This window comes from Oryctolagus cuniculus, chromosome 3 (genome assembly GCF_051225735.1).
Source record: "Oryctolagus cuniculus isolate XC-2025 breed Fujian yellow rabbit chromosome 3, ASM5122573v1, whole genome shotgun sequence".
Classification (NCBI taxonomy): domain Eukaryota; kingdom Metazoa; phylum Chordata; class Mammalia; order Lagomorpha; family Leporidae; genus Oryctolagus; species Oryctolagus cuniculus.
The window spans coordinates 141,770,110-141,789,490 of NC_142869.1; the positions used below are offsets into that span (position 1 = coordinate 141,770,110).

General features: G+C 45.9%; 1 protein-coding gene across 1 annotated transcript in view; it reads left to right on the top strand.

Moving 5' to 3' along the window:
• Positions 1 to 12,054: 12,054 nt before the first annotated feature.
• Positions 12,055 to 19,381, top strand: part of PTPN12 (protein tyrosine phosphatase non-receptor type 12) — a 97,739-nt gene continuing 90,412 nt past the window's right edge. The window contains exon 1 of the mRNA XM_070071196.2: positions 12,055 to 12,189. Coding sequence (XP_069927297.1) covers positions 12,091 to 12,189 — 99 coding nt within the window. The 5' untranslated portion in view covers positions 12,055 to 12,090. The remainder of the gene's footprint in view (positions 12,190 to 19,381) is intronic.

A 19,381-nucleotide genomic window follows, 5' to 3' on the forward strand; every position in this document is an offset into this window, starting at 1 on the left:
TTAGACAGTGAGAGAGAGAGAGAGAGAGAGAGAGAGAGAGAGAAAGGTCTACCTTTTCCATTGGTTCACCCCCCAAATGGCTGCTACAGCCAGCACACTGCGCGGATCCGAAGCCAGGAGCCAGGTGTTTCCTCCTGGTCTCCTATGCGGGTGCAGGGCCCAAGCACTTGGGCCATCCTCCACTGCCTTCCTGGGCCACAGCAGAGAGCTGGACTGGAAGAGGAGCAACCGGGACTAGAATTTGTAGTGCCGGCGCCGCAGGCGGAGGATTAGCCAAGTGAGCTGTGATGCCGGCCATAACTTTCTAGTTTTAAAGCTATTTATTCATTCAGTAAGTATCGAACACTTACTCTGTGATAGGCACTGTTCTAAACCCTAAGGAAGTTGCTGCCCATATAAAAGGATTAAAGGATGGGGAAAGCCATAAGAATCTATCAGGCTACAAAATAAGAAGGGAGTCCAGAGCTGACCCAAATGCCAGGGTGGGTATTGTGGCACAGTGGGTTAAGCCACTATGTGGAAAAACAGCATCCCATAGCAGAGTACCCGACATTGAGTCCAGGCTGCTCCATTTCCAATCCACTTCTTGCTAGTGCACATGCGAAAGCAGCAGCAGATGGTCCAGGCTTGGGCCCCTGCCACCCGTGTGGGAGACCCAGATGGGATTCCAGGCTCTTGGATTCAGCCTGGCCTGGCCCTGGCCATTGTGACCTTTGGGAGAGTGAACCAGTGGAAGGAAGATATGTCTCTCAGGGCTGGCACTGTGGCATAGTGGGTAAAGCCACCACCTGCAGTGCCAGCATCACATATGGACGCTGGTTTGAGACCTGGCTGCTCCAGTTCTGATCCAGCTCTCTGCTATGGCCTGGGAAAGCAGTGGAGGATGGCCCAAGTCCTTGGGCCCCTGTACCTGCGTGGGAGACCTGGAGGAAGCTCCTGGCTCCTGGCTCCTGGCTTAGGATCAGCATAGCTCTGGCCGTTGCAGCCAATTGGGGAGTGAAGCAGCGGATGCAGGACCTCTCTCTCTCATTCTCTCTGCATCTCCTCTCTCAGTGTGGCTGTGACTTTCAGGTAGAATGAGTAAATCTTTAAAAAAAAAAAAAAAAAGAAAGAAAGAAAAGAAAGATATCTCTCCCCCCTCTCTCTCCTTTTCAGTCTGCCATTCAAATAAATAAATAAGAACTTGTTTTTAAAAAATGCACTAGGATGGAAAATTGGATAATTTTCCATCAGCACCGACCCCTGTATTCTTGCTCTGTTCATGAAGTTTATATTTTATTGGGGGAGGCAGCAGGGCAGGTAAGGGTGAAGGTTAGTCAAGAGATTACCAGACAGTAAATAAAACATAAGGTCTGTCCAAAGAGAAATAAGTCCTGTAAGAGAAAGCAGGTAAAGTCCACCAAGAAGATAGCACTGAGGTAAAGAACTGAAAGAGGGAAAGGAATGAGAAATGTGGATACCTGGTGGAAGAGCATTCCAGCAAAGGGACAAACATCAAACACAGAGGGCCAGAGGTGGGCAAATGCTAAGGCTTTCATGAAACAGCAGGAAAGCTAGTGGCTAGTGTGGCCAGAGCAAGAGCAGAGAATAGGAAATCATATCTTCAACTACAGGATTACCTGGAGGAGGCAAGGGGCTCGGCCAGACTGTGAGGGGCAGTGATTCTCTACTCTAAAAGTTCAATGTTCCCTGTTTGGTTTTGGCTTTTTAAAGATTTTATTTATTTATTTATTTGAGAGGCAGAGCTACAGAGGAAGAGACAGTGTGGGTGGGAGGGGGAGTACGGTGGGAAGAATCACCATGTTCCTAAAGTTGTAATTATGAAATGTATGAAACTTGTATTCCTTAAATAAAAGGCTTTGAGGGGAAAAAGCCATTTATTTCAGACTCACTCCTTACTATCCAGAAATTAAATTAAGATAATATAATCTATGAGCACACTTAAGTAAATAAAATTAGTTTATGATAAAATATCTACTTCAATATGTAAATGTGCAGACACATAAAAGATACAGTGAAACAAGTATTTACACCTCTATGTAGAATCACCATAAAGGTGACAGCTAAAAATTCAAACTAATACACGAGTGTTCTCTTGTCTCAAATACTACAAATGGTAATGCAGATGGAATCTCTGCTATTTTTCCAGAATGTGAAACCTCTAGTAAAATTCTGAACAACAAAACCACCATGTTTCCTCAATGTATATGATACTTGCATTTCTGTTAAAAGATGCTAAACTACTTTGTATTTATATAGAAATGGAGTTAAACTCAGATCATTAAAAACAGGTCTTCCCAGGCCAGCCATGGCTCACTTGTCTAATCCTCCACCTGTGGTGCCTGCACCCACGTGGGAGACCAGAAGGAAGCACCTGCCTCCTGGCTTCAGATCAGCGCAGCGCCGGCCGTAGCAGCCACTTTGGGGGTGAACCAACGGAAGGAAGACCTTTCTGTCTCTCTCTCACTGTCTATCTGTCAAAAAGAAAAAAGAAAAAGAAAAAAAAAAAGTCTTCCCTTCACTTGTTCCCTCATTTCTCTATTCTCTACAAGGTGGGAAACTGATTCTATTCTGAAGGATTCTCCAGGATATACAGTTTGATCTTTAGACCTTACAAAAGGGATGGCTAACATTTTTTTCTGTACTAATAACATAGCCAAATTGAGAGCTTAAATTATTATTTCACAGCTAGATTTACTTTGCCATGGAACAGTGAACAGGCAAAACCTCCCTTTCAGACCAAATGAAGAGAAAGTTTTACTAATGACTTCAAATTTTATAGATAGGGTGGTCATCATGTTTGTTAAAGTGAGAACACAGCTTTCCTCATGGGCATTGTCTACCCACCTCCCAGAAAAACCACTATCAGAACCTGCCTGTGACTATGGACTTCTAGTTTAGGCCACCAAAGATTAGGGATGGGACTTGAGCACCCCCTTGACTTGCATCCTCTTAAAGGTTTCCTCTGGTCTACTTTACCAAAAAGCAGGAAGAAGAGGAAGCTAGACAATAGAAGCAATGTAAAAATAGGTGGTAGACCAATTAATGGCTGCTTTACACCGTGATCTGCCATCAAGCAGACCCAACAGGCCAGTCCAGTCCACTACGTTGGTTTTCAATGTGGAAAGCCAGAGCCTCAGCATTAGTCAGCTGATGACGAGCCCCAGCAGCTGTGCCAGCCAAGTTGGGTCACTGGAAACAGAACTGCCCTGGAGTTGAAGGGCTCCCAGATCAGAGCCACAGAACTTGTTGGTTCTAAGCTGAAAAACTCTTCACTTGGCCCAGCTTCCAAAGTAACCACTGCTGCTGAGGGGGTGGCCAAAAGAGTCAGCAACATTGCAGACAGAACTGTAAATTTCTTGTTAGAGATGCTACCTGCCTTCACTTGGCCAGCTTTCCTCAGTCCAGCTAGGTAATGGAAATCAACAGGGTGCCTTCCCTAAGCAAGTTCACACCTCCCTTATAATGTACCCCATGTGAATAGATAGGCCTGGGCCTCATAACTGCCCAGGCCTTAAAGCCCACCTGATTATTATTAAGCCCCTTCTGTCAGTTTCTATTTGCCTCTGAATGGGAAAACTTGCTCATGGTTTCGATAGCACCTTTTCTAGGTCCTCTAATAATGACTCTGTCCTTGGTTTTAGAACCTTTGAGTTTAAACTGCTTGTTAGATTCATTTTCTCCAGACTTGAAACAGGAGTCCAGGCACATGAAATCTTGAATGGAAGCAGTTTCTGCAAGCTGGCGCTGCGTCCTCTTGAGAAGCCACCTCCTGCAGGAACCCTGTCTTGATTCTGTTCCCAATGATGCCCTTTTTCAGCATGAAGCAGCCAAAGTGATCATCGCCCAGTTCCCCTAACAGACGTTAGCATCCATTCTTCTGGGGGGAATGTGAGGAGTCAGATGGGCTAATAGTCAGTCAGTGGAAACTGAGGGTGGAAAATGTTCCCCCAAAAGTTGTCTTATCAAGGTCAAAAGTGCCTGCCTGCCCACCTCTTGGGAACTTCCAATCTTATGAGAATAGCAAGGAAGTGGTCAGTCCACCCTTCGGAGCTCTCAGTTTATTGTGAAAACAAATTAGGTATCCCATTCTTGTGGTGGCTCTTTTGTTTTATTGTGAGCAAGCCAGACAGGATAAATTGCAAAAAGGGTTTTGTCCTAGCCTTATAACTGCATGTCAATCTGATTGTCAAGGCTCCCCCCAAAAAATTGTGCTTAAAAACCTGAACACCAGGTACTTTAGGTTTTTTCCTCTCTTGGAAGCCCCCCTCCATGCCACTCTGGCTGGAGGTCTCTGACTCTAATAATTCTTGCTTTTAAACCTTACAACAAACAAACAAAAACACACAAATCAGGTTTTCCATCTTTAAGAATGGCCAAAGGGACATTAAAAAATCACACAGAAGGCACATAAAGGAACTCTTTGTGGTGATAAGAATGTTTTACACCTTGACTGTTATGGTGGTTACATGGGTGGAAACATTAGTCATAATTCATCAGACTGCACACTTAATGAATTTTATTGTTACAAATTATACCTCAAAAGTTTATTATAAAAAACAAAAGCATGCAAGATGAGAGACAATTCCTCATAGTGACAGGATGTATATGATGATCTAGCAGCCCAGCCCAGCCACACTCAACACCACTCAATCATGACATCATAAAAATACTCCCCCAAATTTCCCACATCATAACTTAGGGAGCAATACTACGCCCACTGAGAATACTGCAAGCCATCTCTTAGTGACACAGAAGTCACTGGAAGGTTTTGAGCATCAAAGTGAGGTCACTGACGTGTTTCCAAAGGATACCTCACTTGTGGCAGAGGCAGGCGAGGGTGGATGCAGAAAGACCAGTTAGAAGGCTATCATAAAAGGCATCTGAGAGATGACAACAGCTCAGACTAGGCCAGAGCAAAGTAGTAGTAACAAAACATTAGAAAAGACCCTCAGAAGTTTCAGAGAGCCCCAAAGGACACAGAAAAAAAAATTCAAAAATATTATGTTGGATAACTTAGCAGTAATTTTCAAAATTCTCAACAATCCTCCCAAAAAGTTACTTCATTATCCAATGCAATTTAAAAACTTTTAATTTTTGACAAACTTGGATTTGATTAAAAAAAAAAACCTTTACCATAGATAAGTGTATTTCTTGCCTAAGTTATATACTTCATCTTGGCTATTTCTGTGATAATTCAAATGTTACAATACTGTTAGGCATGTGGTAATGAATGCAACTCATCATTTTTTTAAGTGTGGAAATCAGCCTGGATTTAAGACTAGAATCTATAAATTCAGTGATTTTAAGCTCTGAGATTATAATTTCTTATGGTTTTTCTTGTTCATTTTAAAGATTTATTTATTTGAAAGACAGACTTAGATACAGAGGGAGAGACAAAGAGAGATCTTCCATCTGCTGGCTCACTCCCTAAATGGCCACAAAGGCTGGAACTGGGCCAATCCTAAACCAGAAGCCAGGAGCTTCTTCTGGGTCTTCCACATAGGTGCAGGGGCTCAGGTACTTGGGCCATCTTCCACTGCTTTCCCAGGCATGTTAGCAGGGAGCTGGACCAGAAGAGGAACAGCTGGGACTTGAACCAGTGTCTATATGGGATGCCAGTGCTGCAGGTGGTGTTGTAGTTGGGCGCTGATTTGAATCCCAGCTGCTCCACTTCCAACCCAACTCCCTGGTAATGTGCCTGGGAAGACAGCAGAGGATGGTTCAGCACTTGGGCCCCTACCCACTTATGTGGGAGGCCTGGATGGAGTTCCCGGCTCCTCTTTTTGGCCTGGCACAGGCCTGCCTGTTGTGGCCATTTGTGAATAAACCAGAGGATGGGAGATTTCTTGCTCTTATTCTCTGGTGTTTTGTCTTTCAAGTACATAAAAATAAATTTTTTTAAAAAGGTCTCAGAGGGACTGGCACTGTGGTGTAGTGAGTTAAAGCCCTAGTCTGTAATGCTGGCATCCCTTATGGGCACTGGTTTGAGTCCTGGCTGCTCCACTTCCTATCTAGCTCTCTGCCAAGGCCTGGAAAAGCAGAAGATGGCCCAAGTCCTTGGTACCCTGCACCCGCATGGGAGACCCAGAGGAAGCTCCTGGCTTCGGATAAGTGTAGCTCTGGCTGTTGTGGCCATCTGGGGAGTGAACCAGCAGATGGAAGACTCTCTCTCTGCTTCTCTGTAACTTTGCCTTTCAAAATAAATAAACATACACATTGTATGCTCAAAGTTACCTGTTGAATAAACTTAATACTTTAAATAGAGATGAGACTAAAACAATAGAGAATAGTGTTTCAAGATCTAAGGAAGGGGCAGCCTACAGAATGGGAAAAAATATTTGCAAATCATATATCTGATAAAAGTCTAGTATGCACAGTACATAAAGGCTCTTACAAGCCAAAAACAAAAAGACAACCCAAATAAAAAAATGGGCAAGGATTTGGCTGAATAATATTCTATTGTATGTATAAAGTACATTTATGCTTTAAAAAGGAAGGAAATCCTGTCCCCTGTTACAACATGGATGAACCCTGAGTACATTGTGCTAAATAGCAGGTCACAAAAAGACAATTACTGTATAAGGTATCTAAAGTAGTTAAATGCATGGATAGAGAAGGCAGAATGGTGGTAACAAGAAGCTGGGGAAAGTGGGAAATGGGGAGTTATTGCTGAATGGGTACAGATTTTCAGTCTTGCAAGATAAAAAGCTCTGAAGATCTGTTAAACAATATGAATATATTTAACACTATTGAACACCTAAACGTGCTTCTACTTTTTTTTTTAACTAAACACACACACAAGAAAGGTAAGACACTACTTAATATAAGGCTACACATCCACTGGAACAACAAAAATTCCAAGTAAAAGATAATGGCTCTGTCTGGGGAGGAAAGGAAAGGACAGGACTACAAAAGCATCTCAATATTACCTGTAATATATTTCATAGCCCTTGTTAATGATCCATTCCTGAATACAGAAATGAAATATCATGGTAAAGGATTACTAATTAGATGCTCAGGTAGTATTTGACTTTGAAGTTATTCATAAAATTTTAATTTCTCTTTGAATGTTAAATGAAACAGCATAATAAATACCAGTCATAAAAGTTAGAGAGGGTGCATTTAATTATGGTATTCTTCTGTAGTTACTATTTATATGTGTGTAGCCTTTGTTGTCTTACACTCTGAAGTTTTCATTGAGTGGGGTATCATCTGGATTTTGGCTCCAGTTTTGCCATCTGTGTGACCTTGAGTAAATAATTTCTCTAAGCTTAGGTACTGCTATCTTCACATTTTAATGTACATATAAAGATGAAGATAACTGTCTATCCTTTCTAGAGTGAAATTATGAGAATAAACAGAGTAATATGTAAAAGAACACTGAAATACTAAGCTCTGGAAGTTTACATTAACTTTAGAGATTTCCTCCTTTCTAAGTATCTCTTCATTTTCATGTGCCTTTCTTCTGAATATCATATGCTACTCTAAGAGATTAAAAGTTACACTGCCTTATCTCTAGTTCCATATTTGCTGCATTGTATATTTCAATTAAAATGGTCAAAAGGGTTTTTTTTTTTTGGTTGTTCTTTTTTGCTTTTTGCCTTGACTAAGGCTAGGAATGAGGGAGTAAGGGATACTAGGAAATAGCTAGAGAAGAATTTCCCTCCCTTCTCATTCATTCTCTTTCAACTTCCCCAGCTAGAGTTCACTGGAAATATAGTTTAGGTTAGAGAGGGCAGAGGGATACAAAATGAAATGGGAGGTTAACATTAGAATCTCAGGAATGATGTGAATCCTTACCTGTAGTTTTATGAAAGTACACCAGGGATGAAAGTTCTGTGACTCAATGGTTTATGCAGCAAACAGGAAACTCAGGACCAGTAGATTCTGTCCCTTGGTCTAACATTTGCTTCTCTACAAGTGAGCTAATCATGTTCACTTCCTGTGTTTTAGTCTATTAAGTTTTTTGTCTATTAATGAAGGCGGTGATACCAAATTAATTCCCAGGGTTAGGGTTGGGGAAAAAAACTCACAAAGAGCTATAATGCTGTGAAAGTAACAACACAAAGGGATCTTTTATTAGAGAATGTAAAAATATGCCAAATATTAAAATTTCTCCACATATAACAACAATATTATTTTTATCTGAGCTAAGGGGCAAAGGGACACTTGAACATGAAACAAGTAGATAATTCTGAAACCTCTTTCCAATAATTAGGTTTCTTTAAAAATGTATTTATTTGAAAGGCAGAGCAAAAGAGAAAAGTGGGGAGGGAAAAAGAGATCATGCATCCATTGGTTTACTCCCCAAATGACCTCAATAGCTGAGGCTGAGCCAGGCACAGCAAGGAACTAGGAATTTATCATGTTCTCCCATTTGAGTACCTGGACCACTACCTGCTGCTTCCCAGGCACACTGGAGGAATCTGAATGGGATGCGGAGCAGGCGGGGACTTGAATGAGCACTCCAATATGGACCTTTGGGCCGTAAGCTTAACAGGCTACACCACGATACCAGCCCCCTAAGTTTTTCTGAAGTCTCTTACCTCCACCCATATCCTTGTATTTGTACCTCTATGGCATTAGTATCAGGTTTTGTTGCTTTACTTAGTGGCTTTGGATAGCTCATATTGGCTTCTGAAATCCCACATTCCACTCTCTCCCCTTATTAAGTCATTATTTGTCCAAAAGTGCTAGATGAATATTTTTCCAATTTTACTTCTACCTTCAGAAATCTCTGGTGGCTACCACTGCCCGTATCAAGTTCATAGGCTTAACAAGGCAGTTAACACTCCTGAATCCAGTCTACTTTAGAGCCTTCGCATCTATAAAAAAGTTCTACTTCAAATTTCTGCATTGCTGTCTTTATACTTTTGTTTCAGCCTTTCCATTACCTGGGCATTCTCCTTGCTGCTCAAACCTAATTTCACTCACCCTGCAACGTCTACCTCTAATCACCTTATCTTCTGACAGCCTGTCCATGATTCTCCTCAGAATTGTTAAGACTACTCATCACTCATCTGGAATTTATTAACTTAAAGTAGCCAAGAGTTTATTGCTTTTCCTGTCTCCTAAATTACACTGTACTTTCCTTAGAAGGATCCATTCCTAAAACATTTGTGTATCTCTCACATACAGAGCATAACCCCTTAAATCTTCAAAAACAAGATCTGTCAATTGAAAAAAATACCTAAATGTATTTTAAAGACAAAACACTAGCTATGTACCACGGAAAATATTGCTAAGCCTTTCCAAGAGTTGAAATTCTGGGAGGTACTTTACTTTTCCCTAACTTGCTGCAGATACCAAAGGTAGCTGCTAAGAACTCAAGAAACCCTCAGGTGTTGAAGGAGAGGCTTACTAATAAAAGGAAAAGTAAAAAAAGACTTTATGTCTGCATTAACACCAGTCAAAACGGGACTCAATGTCCCCAACAAGTAACATCTCCCACCAGACTTTCACAGTTTGTCCAGCATATTTACCAACTACAGCCTGGTTTGTTCATTCTTAAACCATATCAAACTTGGAAGCAGGAGTGGCCTGGCCTTTAAGATACCACTTGAAACGCCCAGCATCCCACTTCAGAGTGACTGGGTTCAAGCTCTGGCTCTACTCCCCTTTCCTGCTTCATGCTAATGCACACCCTGGGAGGCAGCAGGTGATGGCTCAAACACATGGGTCTCTGCTACCTACCTGGGAAATGCAGACTGATCCCAGCTCATGGTTTCTGCCTGGTCCAGCCTCAGCAGTTTTAGGCATTTGAGGAACAAACCAGTAGATGGGAGATCTGTCTCTCTGCCTTTAAAATTAAAAAATAAGCAAATAACATTTGAAAGTGGAAGTAGGGGCACAAGCCCCTTCGGCCTAGTGGTTGGGACTCAGACTGGGACGCCTGCATCACACATAATACCTGGGTTTGAGTCCCGGCTCTGGCTCCGGACTCTAACTTCCTGCTAATGTATAATGCAGCTCCTGGGAGGCAGCCTGGTGGCTCAAGTAATCAGGCTCCTGCCACCCATGTGGGAGACCTGGATTGAGTTCCCAGCTCCTGGCTTTGGTCAGACCCTGACGTGGCTGTTGGGAGCATCTGGGGAACGAACCAGTGGAGGAACGAAGGTGTTTCTCCTGTTACAAAAAGAACAGTGGAGGCACTCCTAATTGTCTACCCATTTCTTTGCCTTTGGTCTAATTTCTCTCTCCATTCTAGGGGCAAACAGGTATCTACAGCCAACGACACTGGTAGAGGATTTAGCCTAGATTCTGACTTTTTCTTATATCCAATGAAATTGACTCTTGGTATCTGGTTAAACGAAAGTCACCTTAGAAATTAAACTATTCCTCTAAGTGAATTTTCCAAATACAGAACCAAACTCTTTTCATGCACACTCAGTTTAAAATGGACAGGAAAAGACGAGGGCACATTTGGAGGGCCACGTTTCCATGAGGAGGGCCCTGGCAAGCATCAGCTGCGTTATTTTAAATAGAAACATATTCCTTTAGAAAGAGCAACACACCCATCTTCTTCAAGGTTTTCGTTAAATTCCATGGTGCTACTCAGCATTCATCTAGCAAAAGCGTGGTAACCCAGATATGGTTTAAACCAAAACTCCTTGACCAGTTTGCTTCGCAAAAACGCGTTCTTTGTGCGGATAAGCGGCCAACGTCCACGCATCAAATCCTTCGCTTCTGTCATACCACCAATCTACGCTCCTTAGTGAGGGGCAGTGTGGTGTTGTAGTGAAAGCAAAAGGACTTCAGGTCTACTTATGGTCTGCTAAGGAGCTGCCGGGGGGACCCTAGGCAAATCACTTTATTTCTAAGAGGAGGCGCTAGACCCAGAATCACAAAGTCGTGTAAATAAATAAAGTCCGTTCCCCGGAGTCTATCGTTCAGTTCTGGAGTGCTGACTCCACAGGCAGGAGGACGAATTCCCTTCAGTTCATGAATCACTGAGCCCCTAGCAAGTATTCGGTACGTGAAGCACACTCCGGACTTCAGGCGTTCACTCACCTCAGCTTATACGGATTTGCAAAGACAAAGTCTTTTCACCCAAGAAGCGTTTCGCTTCTCTCAGCCGTAGCCATGCCTTAAAGAGCCAAAGCCTAAGTGCCGTCCACTCGCCACACGCCAACGCCAAGACCAGCGCCTACTAGCCAGCCGGGAACCGGGCGGCTGCACTACTACAGTTCCCAGCATGCCTCTCTTCCCACTCCCGCCCGCCCCGCCCCGCTCCCAGACTCGCAGAGACTGGGACTTGTAGTCCCAGCCCCCGGCAGGCGGCCGCCCTACAGCACTCTCGAAATACGCTTTTCTTTCCCGGTAGGCGGTGAGACCGCCAAGTTCCAACTGAAGTCTTACTCCAACGGATTAGGGTTTGCTCTGCTCAGCGTCGTATTCCCGCCTCCAGAGGAACCAATTCCTATCTCCAGTCCTGAAAGCTCCCGAGTGGGCCACGCCCCGGAAGTGAAGTCAGGCTGCCCAGGCCGCCGAGGTGCCTCCCAAGCCAATCCGAGCCGGGACTGCGGCTGGCGGGGCGGGCTGAAGGGGGTGGCCCGGGGCTGACGAGCGGGGGCGGATCGGCGCGGCGTCGCGCTTGGGGCGGAGCCGCTTCACGGGGCCGCGCGTCTGTGTGGCGGCGGGGGCGCGCCCGTTGGGAGAGGCGGCTTGTGGCTGCAAGTGGGGGGTGGGGGGAGGAAGAACCGGGAAGGGGGGGCAGGGCGAGCGGAGAGCCGTGTTCCTGAGGCGGCGGCGGCGGCGTCTCGGACAGAGGAGGAGGAGGAGGAGGGCGGGGAAGGAGGATGGAGCAAGCTGGGGGTGGGGGTTGGCGCTAGCCGCAGCGGCTCGCCTCGTACTGTCGGAGAGCGGCGGCTGCTCCTGGAAGTTGTGGTGTCGGGAGCCGGGCCGGGGCCGGTGCCGCCTCAGCCACCGCCTTAGGCGGTGGGGAGGAGGAGGGAGCGGCGGGGTTGGGCGGGGGTCGGGCGGGGAGGGATCGGCAGGGGGAGCGAGCTGGGGAAGACGGAGCGGGCTCTGCGCCGGGCGGGCGGGCGGCGGGGGGGCCAGCGACCGCAGCCGGGGGGACGCGGGAGGATGGAGCAAGTGGAGATCCTGAGGAAATTCATCCAGAGGGTCCAGGCCATGAAGAGTCCGGACCACAATGGGGAGGACAACTTCGCCCGGGACTTCATGGTGAGTCTCTCCAGCTCGCTGTCGCCTCCCCTCGCCGGCACCCGAGCCCCCCGCCGGCTCTCCCAGCCGGCCCGCGGGCGCTTTGTGTGCGGCGGTGAGGTGCGCGGCGGGAGGGGGCGCGCACCCGCGCCGAGGGCCGGGTGGTCCCGCGGGCCGGCGCGGGCTGGAGGTCGCCTCCGCCCCTCGGCCTCCTTTCTGCTCCCGATTTTTGCAGCCCCTTGCTGCGGGCGCCCAGGGCGTTAAGGGCGCGGCCCCGGGGCCAAGCTCTCAGCCTGCACCGCCCCCCGCGACCACCTATTGTTTCTCGGGCCAGGAGCCCGAGGCGGGTGCGGTGCAGGCCGGGGTGGAGGGCTCGCCTTTGCACACCTCTGGCCCTTCTGAAGGGGCGAGGCAGCGTGTCTGGCTGCGGGCAGGGGCGCAGTGCATCGCGGCTGACGGGGGTTCGGGGGTGCAAAGGTTGGCATTCGCTCGTGGTGTCCCCTTGCCCAAGCCGGTCTCCCAAGGCAGCAAGGTAGGACCTCTGCCTGTTTCGGGGTTCGCAGTTACCTCCAGCGTTTGGCCAAGGCTTGTCGTTAAGGAGTCTCACGGTTCACCTCTTTTGCATTGAACCTCGTCCGTCCGGTCCCGTCTCCTGTCCTGGGACCCACGTTTTCAGGTGGTCTTGGGGTCAGAGTGACTTGAGGTTGAAGGGCGAAAGCGTGGGTAGGGGGATCTGCCTAAGGAAGCCTATTTTGGACTCCCCAGGGAACACTGGCGCAGGCGGAGGGGATGTGACTATCACTTCCTATCCGGGGTGGGGGTGGGGAACTTGGGAACAATAGTCCTGGTGGGGCGGAGGCGACGCACGGCCGGAGCCCTGAACCGGGAGATAACCTTCCCGCCTCCCTTTCCCCCTCACTTTCCGCCCTCTGCTAGTGCAGACCGGCTCGAGAGGAGGCGAGGGTTAAAAGGCTGGTTGGTGAAATTGCCCTAGATAGACCCCGGTGAGGGGGTCAGATTGCAAGGCGTGGGACCAGAAGTCGACTTCCTTACATTACCCCCTCCCCGCCCCTTTTATTTTTCTGCTGGACAATGTTCCCTCTAGGGTTGTTTCCCGGCTTAGGAGGCGGTGGTTGTGGCGGCTGCTCCTACGGATATTGCGCAAGACCAGGGCGTTGGAAACCGTGGAGGTCTCTGGAATGGAAAAGGAAGTGGGACTTTGGGAAGTGGTTTGCTCCCTTAGCCTTGGCGGGGGTTGGGAATGGGAAATCAGGGAGGGAAATTTTTGCTCCTGGGGGATTAAGGTACTCCTCCGAGAATAATGACTTCACTGCGAAATGCGCTTGGGAGATACACAGTTAAATGTCTGTAAAAATGAATGGGGAGCAGACTGGCTGGTTTTTGTTTCGAAGCGCGTTCGTTTTTAAGGTGCAGGTGAAATGGTTTTTAGTACTGAAATACTTTTCCACCTTCTAAAGAGGCTTTGGTAAAGCTTGAGTGTTAAAGGGGTTAACAACTTAGGTAGGTCCCTGGCCTTACACAATATTGTCTTATTAATGAGCTTTGAGAGACCCACCTCCCCAGACCAGTCATAGAGGACAGGGGTTAAGGTTTTGTTGGTATTTTTTGAAGACTTGAAGCTACAGATTAAGCAGTCTCTTTCTTATAATAAGCATTTCTCGTGATATTTGGTCTATGTATGTATTTCTGAAGCAGTGCTTTGTGAGAATTTCATTGTGTTGGTATCTTTCGAATGGTGTTGTTTACAATAATTGGATGGAGCCCCTTGTTTTACTGCTCTGTAGCGAAAGTTAAAATTTTTCCTTTGGGTGTTTAAAATATTTAAAACTTGTTTTATTCAGTTATTGGAGAACTTGGCTATGGTAGAACAGGTGGAATGGTCCCTGGCTAATTTTTGCTTGCATGTTACTCATCTCGTTATCCTTGGGCACATTGTGTGAGGAAGGAGCCTCGTGTTGTGATGTAGGCCCTCTGAGCAGGTGCTGAACTCCTGCACAGGGGAAGCAGCCGGAGGGCTCATGCTTTGGGGATGAGTCAGGAATTCCTAGGGTAGATTTTTGTTCTTAAGGACTACCTGGGTTTCCTTTTTCTTCCGTAATACACATATAGCTAGGTGATGTTGCATTGGAGATTTGATGACTAAGGCTGTTCTTTTATGGTGCTTATTTTTTTAAATTTCCTGGCTTGATAAGCAGTAGCTATAATTAAGACTGCTGGTAGCTGGTACTTTTTCCCTTGATGGAATGCTGAGGAACTGTGTCTCTGTCATGGAAAGAGAATAGATTAGCTGATGGATTTCTTTCTTTCTTTCTTTTTTTTTTTTTTTTTTGACAGGCAGAGTGGACAGTGAGAGAGACAGAGAGAAAGGTCTTCCTTTTGCCATTGGTTCACCGTGCAATGGCCGCCGCAGCCAGCGCACCACGCTGATCCGATGGCAGGAGCCAGGTACCTATCCTGGTCTCCCATGGGGTGCAGGGCCCAAGCACTTGGGCCATCCTCCACTGCACTCCCTGGCCACAGCAGAGAGCTGGCCTGGAAGAGGGGCAACCGGGACAGAATCCGGCGCCCCGACCAGGACTAGAACCTGGGGTGCCGGCGCTGCAAGGCGGAGGATTAGCCTAGTGAGCTGCGACACCGGCCGGATTTGTTTCTTAAATTCTGATATGGGAGGCCCGGAAGAAGCTCTTGGCTCCTGATTTTGGATGGGCCCAGCTCCTGCTGTTGCGGCCATTTGGGGAGTGAACCAGCAGATGGAAGACCTTTCTCTCTGTCTCTCCCTCTCACTGTCTGTTACCCCACTGCTCAAATAAATAAATAAATAATTTTTTAAGAAATGCCTTACACTTAGAAAGGTGAAATGGGCATTCAAACTTGTCTGACAGCAAGCATGGTCCTTTGTCCATATTTTATATGGCCTTCTGTTATCTCTGTTAATGTTTTTAATGCTTCTGTGTCACCCTAACTACATATACCATTTTGTATTCCTTTTTAAGTTTTTTGAAATGACTTTGTCTTTACTCATTTTATTTATTTGAGAGAGAACTCCCATCCTCTGGTTCACTCACCTAATGCCCACAGCAGCCCAGGGCTGTCTCCCACAGGGGTGACAGGGATCTGACTACTTCAGCCATTGCTTGCTGCCCCCCAGGATGGGGGGAATGGGAATTGGGAATGGAACCAAGATTTGAACCTACGCTGTCTGCTATGAGAATTTGGGGTACCAAGTGATGTTTTAACAATTAGGCCAAACATACACCTTCCTGGTTTTTTAACTTTACAAATTTTTTTAAAGATTTATTTATTTGTTTGAAAGGTAGAGTTGCAGAGAGGCAGAGGTAGAGGCAGAAGTGAGATAGAGCAAGGTCTTCCATTCGCTGGTTCACTCCCCAATTGGCCACAACAGCTGGAGCTGTGCCGATTGAAGCCAGGAGCCAGGAGCTTCTTCCAGGTCTCCCACACGGGTGCAGGGGCCCAGGACTTAGGCCATCTTCTACTGCTTTCCCAGGCCATAGCAGAGAACTGGATCTAACCGGTGCCCATATGGGATGCCGGCACTGCAGGCAGGCAGCATTACCTGCTATGCCATAATGCTAGCCCCTTAACTTTACATTTTTATAAGAGCTTTTTTATTATTATTACAACAGCTTTGTAACAATAATTTTAGGTGGCTGTGTAATGTTTTACCTGATGACTTATCTTATAGCATAACCATTTCCCTAGGGTTGAACGTTTAATCCATTCTATTTTCTGCTGTTGTATATAATTCTGTGATTAACACTCATAAAATGCCTGTTTTTATTATTACATATCTTTCCAGTAGTAGAGATGTGAAATAATTCAATACAAGTTCATAAATAACTCTTTTTTACAGATTTATTTATTTGAAAGAGCATTTCAGAGAGAAAGGGAGAGAGAGATTATCCATCCTCTGGTTCACTCCCCAAACGGCCAGGGCTGCTCTAGGCTAGTTCTGGGAGCCTGGAACTCCAATCGAGTGTCCTGTGTGGGTGGAGGGGTCAAAGATGTGGGCTGTCTTGCACTACTTTCCCAGATGAATTAGCAGGGAGCTGGATGGGAAGTGGACTAGCCAGGACACGAACCCACATCCATATAGGTTGCTGGCGTTGTAGGCAGTAGCTTAACTGGCCATGCCATAACACTGGTCCCCTATAAATAACTTTCTTGAAAAAGTTCTCAGTTTATATAACTGTCAGTAATGTATGCATGTTCATATAGTTATCCAGTCTTCATCTTAATTTCTGATTACCATTAAATATAGACACTTGTCCAGCTGTCATTCTGTGGGTTGTCTATGCTTGGCCTTGGCCTGTTATGCCCTCTTCTTAAAGAGAAAGAAATTAAGGTACTGCGATTGTGTAAACTATGGCTCCCAGATTGTTACCTGTTGAAAACATGCTGATTTTGCTAATAACCAAATTAGCAAGCAAACAATTTGTGTAAGGTTTAGAACTTGGTCTAAGCTATGTTGACTTTTAGTCTTTACAAGGTTAGTGGACTACAGTCATGATAAGTAAGTTTACAAGGTAGCGTGATACACATTCATGATTGACAGGTTTAGGTTTTACTCTATACAGATCCCTTGAAATGGTGGGAAGGTCTCTTGATCATGCTTTGAGAGGTAGTGAGGCAGCACTTGTACACGGTAAAAGCGAAGGGTGATGCTGGGATAGGTAGGGGTTGGATTTTAAAGGGTCTTACAGCTACGCTATATTTAGATTTTATTCTATAGACCAATAATAGTACTTGTGGGCAGTTCTGCACTGCAACTCTTAAGTCACAGGGCAAGTGAGGAGGTGTTCAGAAAACAGACGTGCTGACCTGACACGTCAGCAGTGTTTCCCCATTCCCCTCCCCTAGCCTGCTCCTGAAGATTACTGTGAGTCTTCGCTTAGGATCACTCAGATAGATTTCTGTTAAAAAAAAATCTCAGCGTCACTGCTCTGCTTCTTGGGAGAAGCAGAGAAAGTTTGAGAAAGTTGATTCTGATGACAGTATGAAAGATGACACTTAGGAATCTGTTAAAAAATGTGGTATGTGAGACCCTGAATTGAACTAAGACAAGGGGAACACAGAGTATACAGTGGATCTGATAAGGATTAAGAAAGACATCTCAGTGATTCACTACACATGAGTTACAAAGGAGAAAAAAGTTCAGTGGTGTAACATCTTGATTTGTGTTACAGATACCAGATAGTGCTATCATTATCACCCAAGCTTTAGAAGAGGTACCATATGGTAGGGAAAGGGATAAATGAGGAAAAACAAGTAAAGGGGACCAAACAAGATTATGGGAAGAGGTGGCAGATACTTGACCCAGCAGTTAAAGAAGCCTTCATCCCTTGCCAGAGTTACCTGGGTTCAATTCCGGTTCCTAACAACAGCTTCTTGTGAATGTGGATCTTGGGAGGCAGCACTGATAGCTCAAGTAATGGAGGTCTTGCCACTCAAGTGAGAGTTCTGAACCGAGTTCCTGGCTCCAGGCTTTGGTCCCAGGCCAGTGCCACTCTACCCCAGCCTGATAAGGGCATTTAGGGAGTAAGCTAGTAGATGGAGGCTCTCATTCTGTGTCTGCCTCATCCGTAAGAAAGTAACTCAGTCAAAAAAAAAATTTTTTTTTTTTTTAAAGGAGATGAGGCCAGCACTGTGGTATAGTAGGTTGAGGCCAGCCTGTGATGCTGGTCTCCCTTGTAAGCACCAGTTCAATTCCTGACTGCTCCACTGCTGATGTAGCTCTCTGTTAATGTGCCTGGGAAAAGCATGGGAAGATGGTCCAAGGCCTTAGGTTCCTGACACCCATGTGGGAGACCCAGAAGATGCTCCTGGCTTCAGATGGGCTCAGCGCTAGCCGGTATAGCCATTTGTGGAGTTACACAGTGAATGGAAGATCTCTCTCTCTCTCTCTCTCTCTCTCTCTCTCTCTCTCCACTCTGCCTTTCAAATAAAGAAAGAAATCCTTTAAAAAAGATTCACTTGTGATTCTAGGAGGAAGTTTCAAGAGAGAAGAGGATAAATAGCAGGCAAAGCCACCACCTGTGATGCTATATGGGTGCCAGTTTGAGTCCCAGCTGCTCTACTTCGAATCCAGCATCCTTCCTGGGAAAGTCCTTGGGTCCCTGCACCCTGCACCCATGTGAGACACCCAGAAGAAGCTCCTGGCTTCAGATCTGCTCAGCTCTGGCCATTGTGGCCATTTTGGAGAGTGAACCAGCAGATGGAAGATTTCTCTCTCTGCCTCTCTCTCTCTGTAACTCTGCCTATCAAATAAATGAATCAATCTCTTAAAAAAAAAAAAAAAAGCTGAGTTACCTAAAAAGACATGCAGTAGAAATATGAAAATCAGGGCCAGAGCTGTGACGCAGTGGATTAACGCCCTGGCCTGAAGCGCTGGCATCCCATATGGGCGCCGGTTTTAGTCCCAGCTGCTCCACTTCCGATCCAGCTTTCTGCTATGGCCTGGGAAAGCAGTAGAAGATGGCCCAAGTCCTGGGCCCCTGCAGCCATGTGGGAGACCCAGAAAAAGCTTCTGGCTCCTGGTTCCAGATTGTTGCAGCTCCGGCTGTTGCAGGCATCTGAAGAGTGAACCAGTGGATGGAAGACCTCTCTCTCTGGTCTCTACCCTTCTCTGTAACACTGCATTTCAAATAAATAAAATAAATCTTTAAAAAAAAAAAAAAAAAGGTGGAAATCAGGGTTGCTGGCAAGATAGAGTTGAAGATTTAGGTAGATGTCATAAGCATGTAGGAAGTAGTTGAAAGCCTGGGAAGTGGATTGGCTTACCTCACAAGCATATAGAGGGACTAGGTTTAGGTTGAATAGGTCAGCATGGAAGAGCAGCCAAAAGAATTGGCTAGTGGTTGTTCTTGAGGTGTGGTCATAGAGGAGGGATGGGAACCAGAGATGTCAGAAAAGCCTGGGAGAGCTTCACGGAAAGGAGTTCATACAGGAGGCAGATAATGCTGGGAGCACTGGAGAAGTGAGGTTGACAAAGTACCTATCACGTGGCAGGAGGAGTACTGTGGTGACCAGAAGTACTTTGGGACTGGGGTACAGGAAAAGCCAGATTGCTATGGGTTGAGTACAGAATAAGTGAAGTCTGAGTATAATTTCCTTCCATTTAAAAAAATTATTTAAAGATTTTTATTTGAAAGGCAAGAGTTACAGAGAGAAAGGG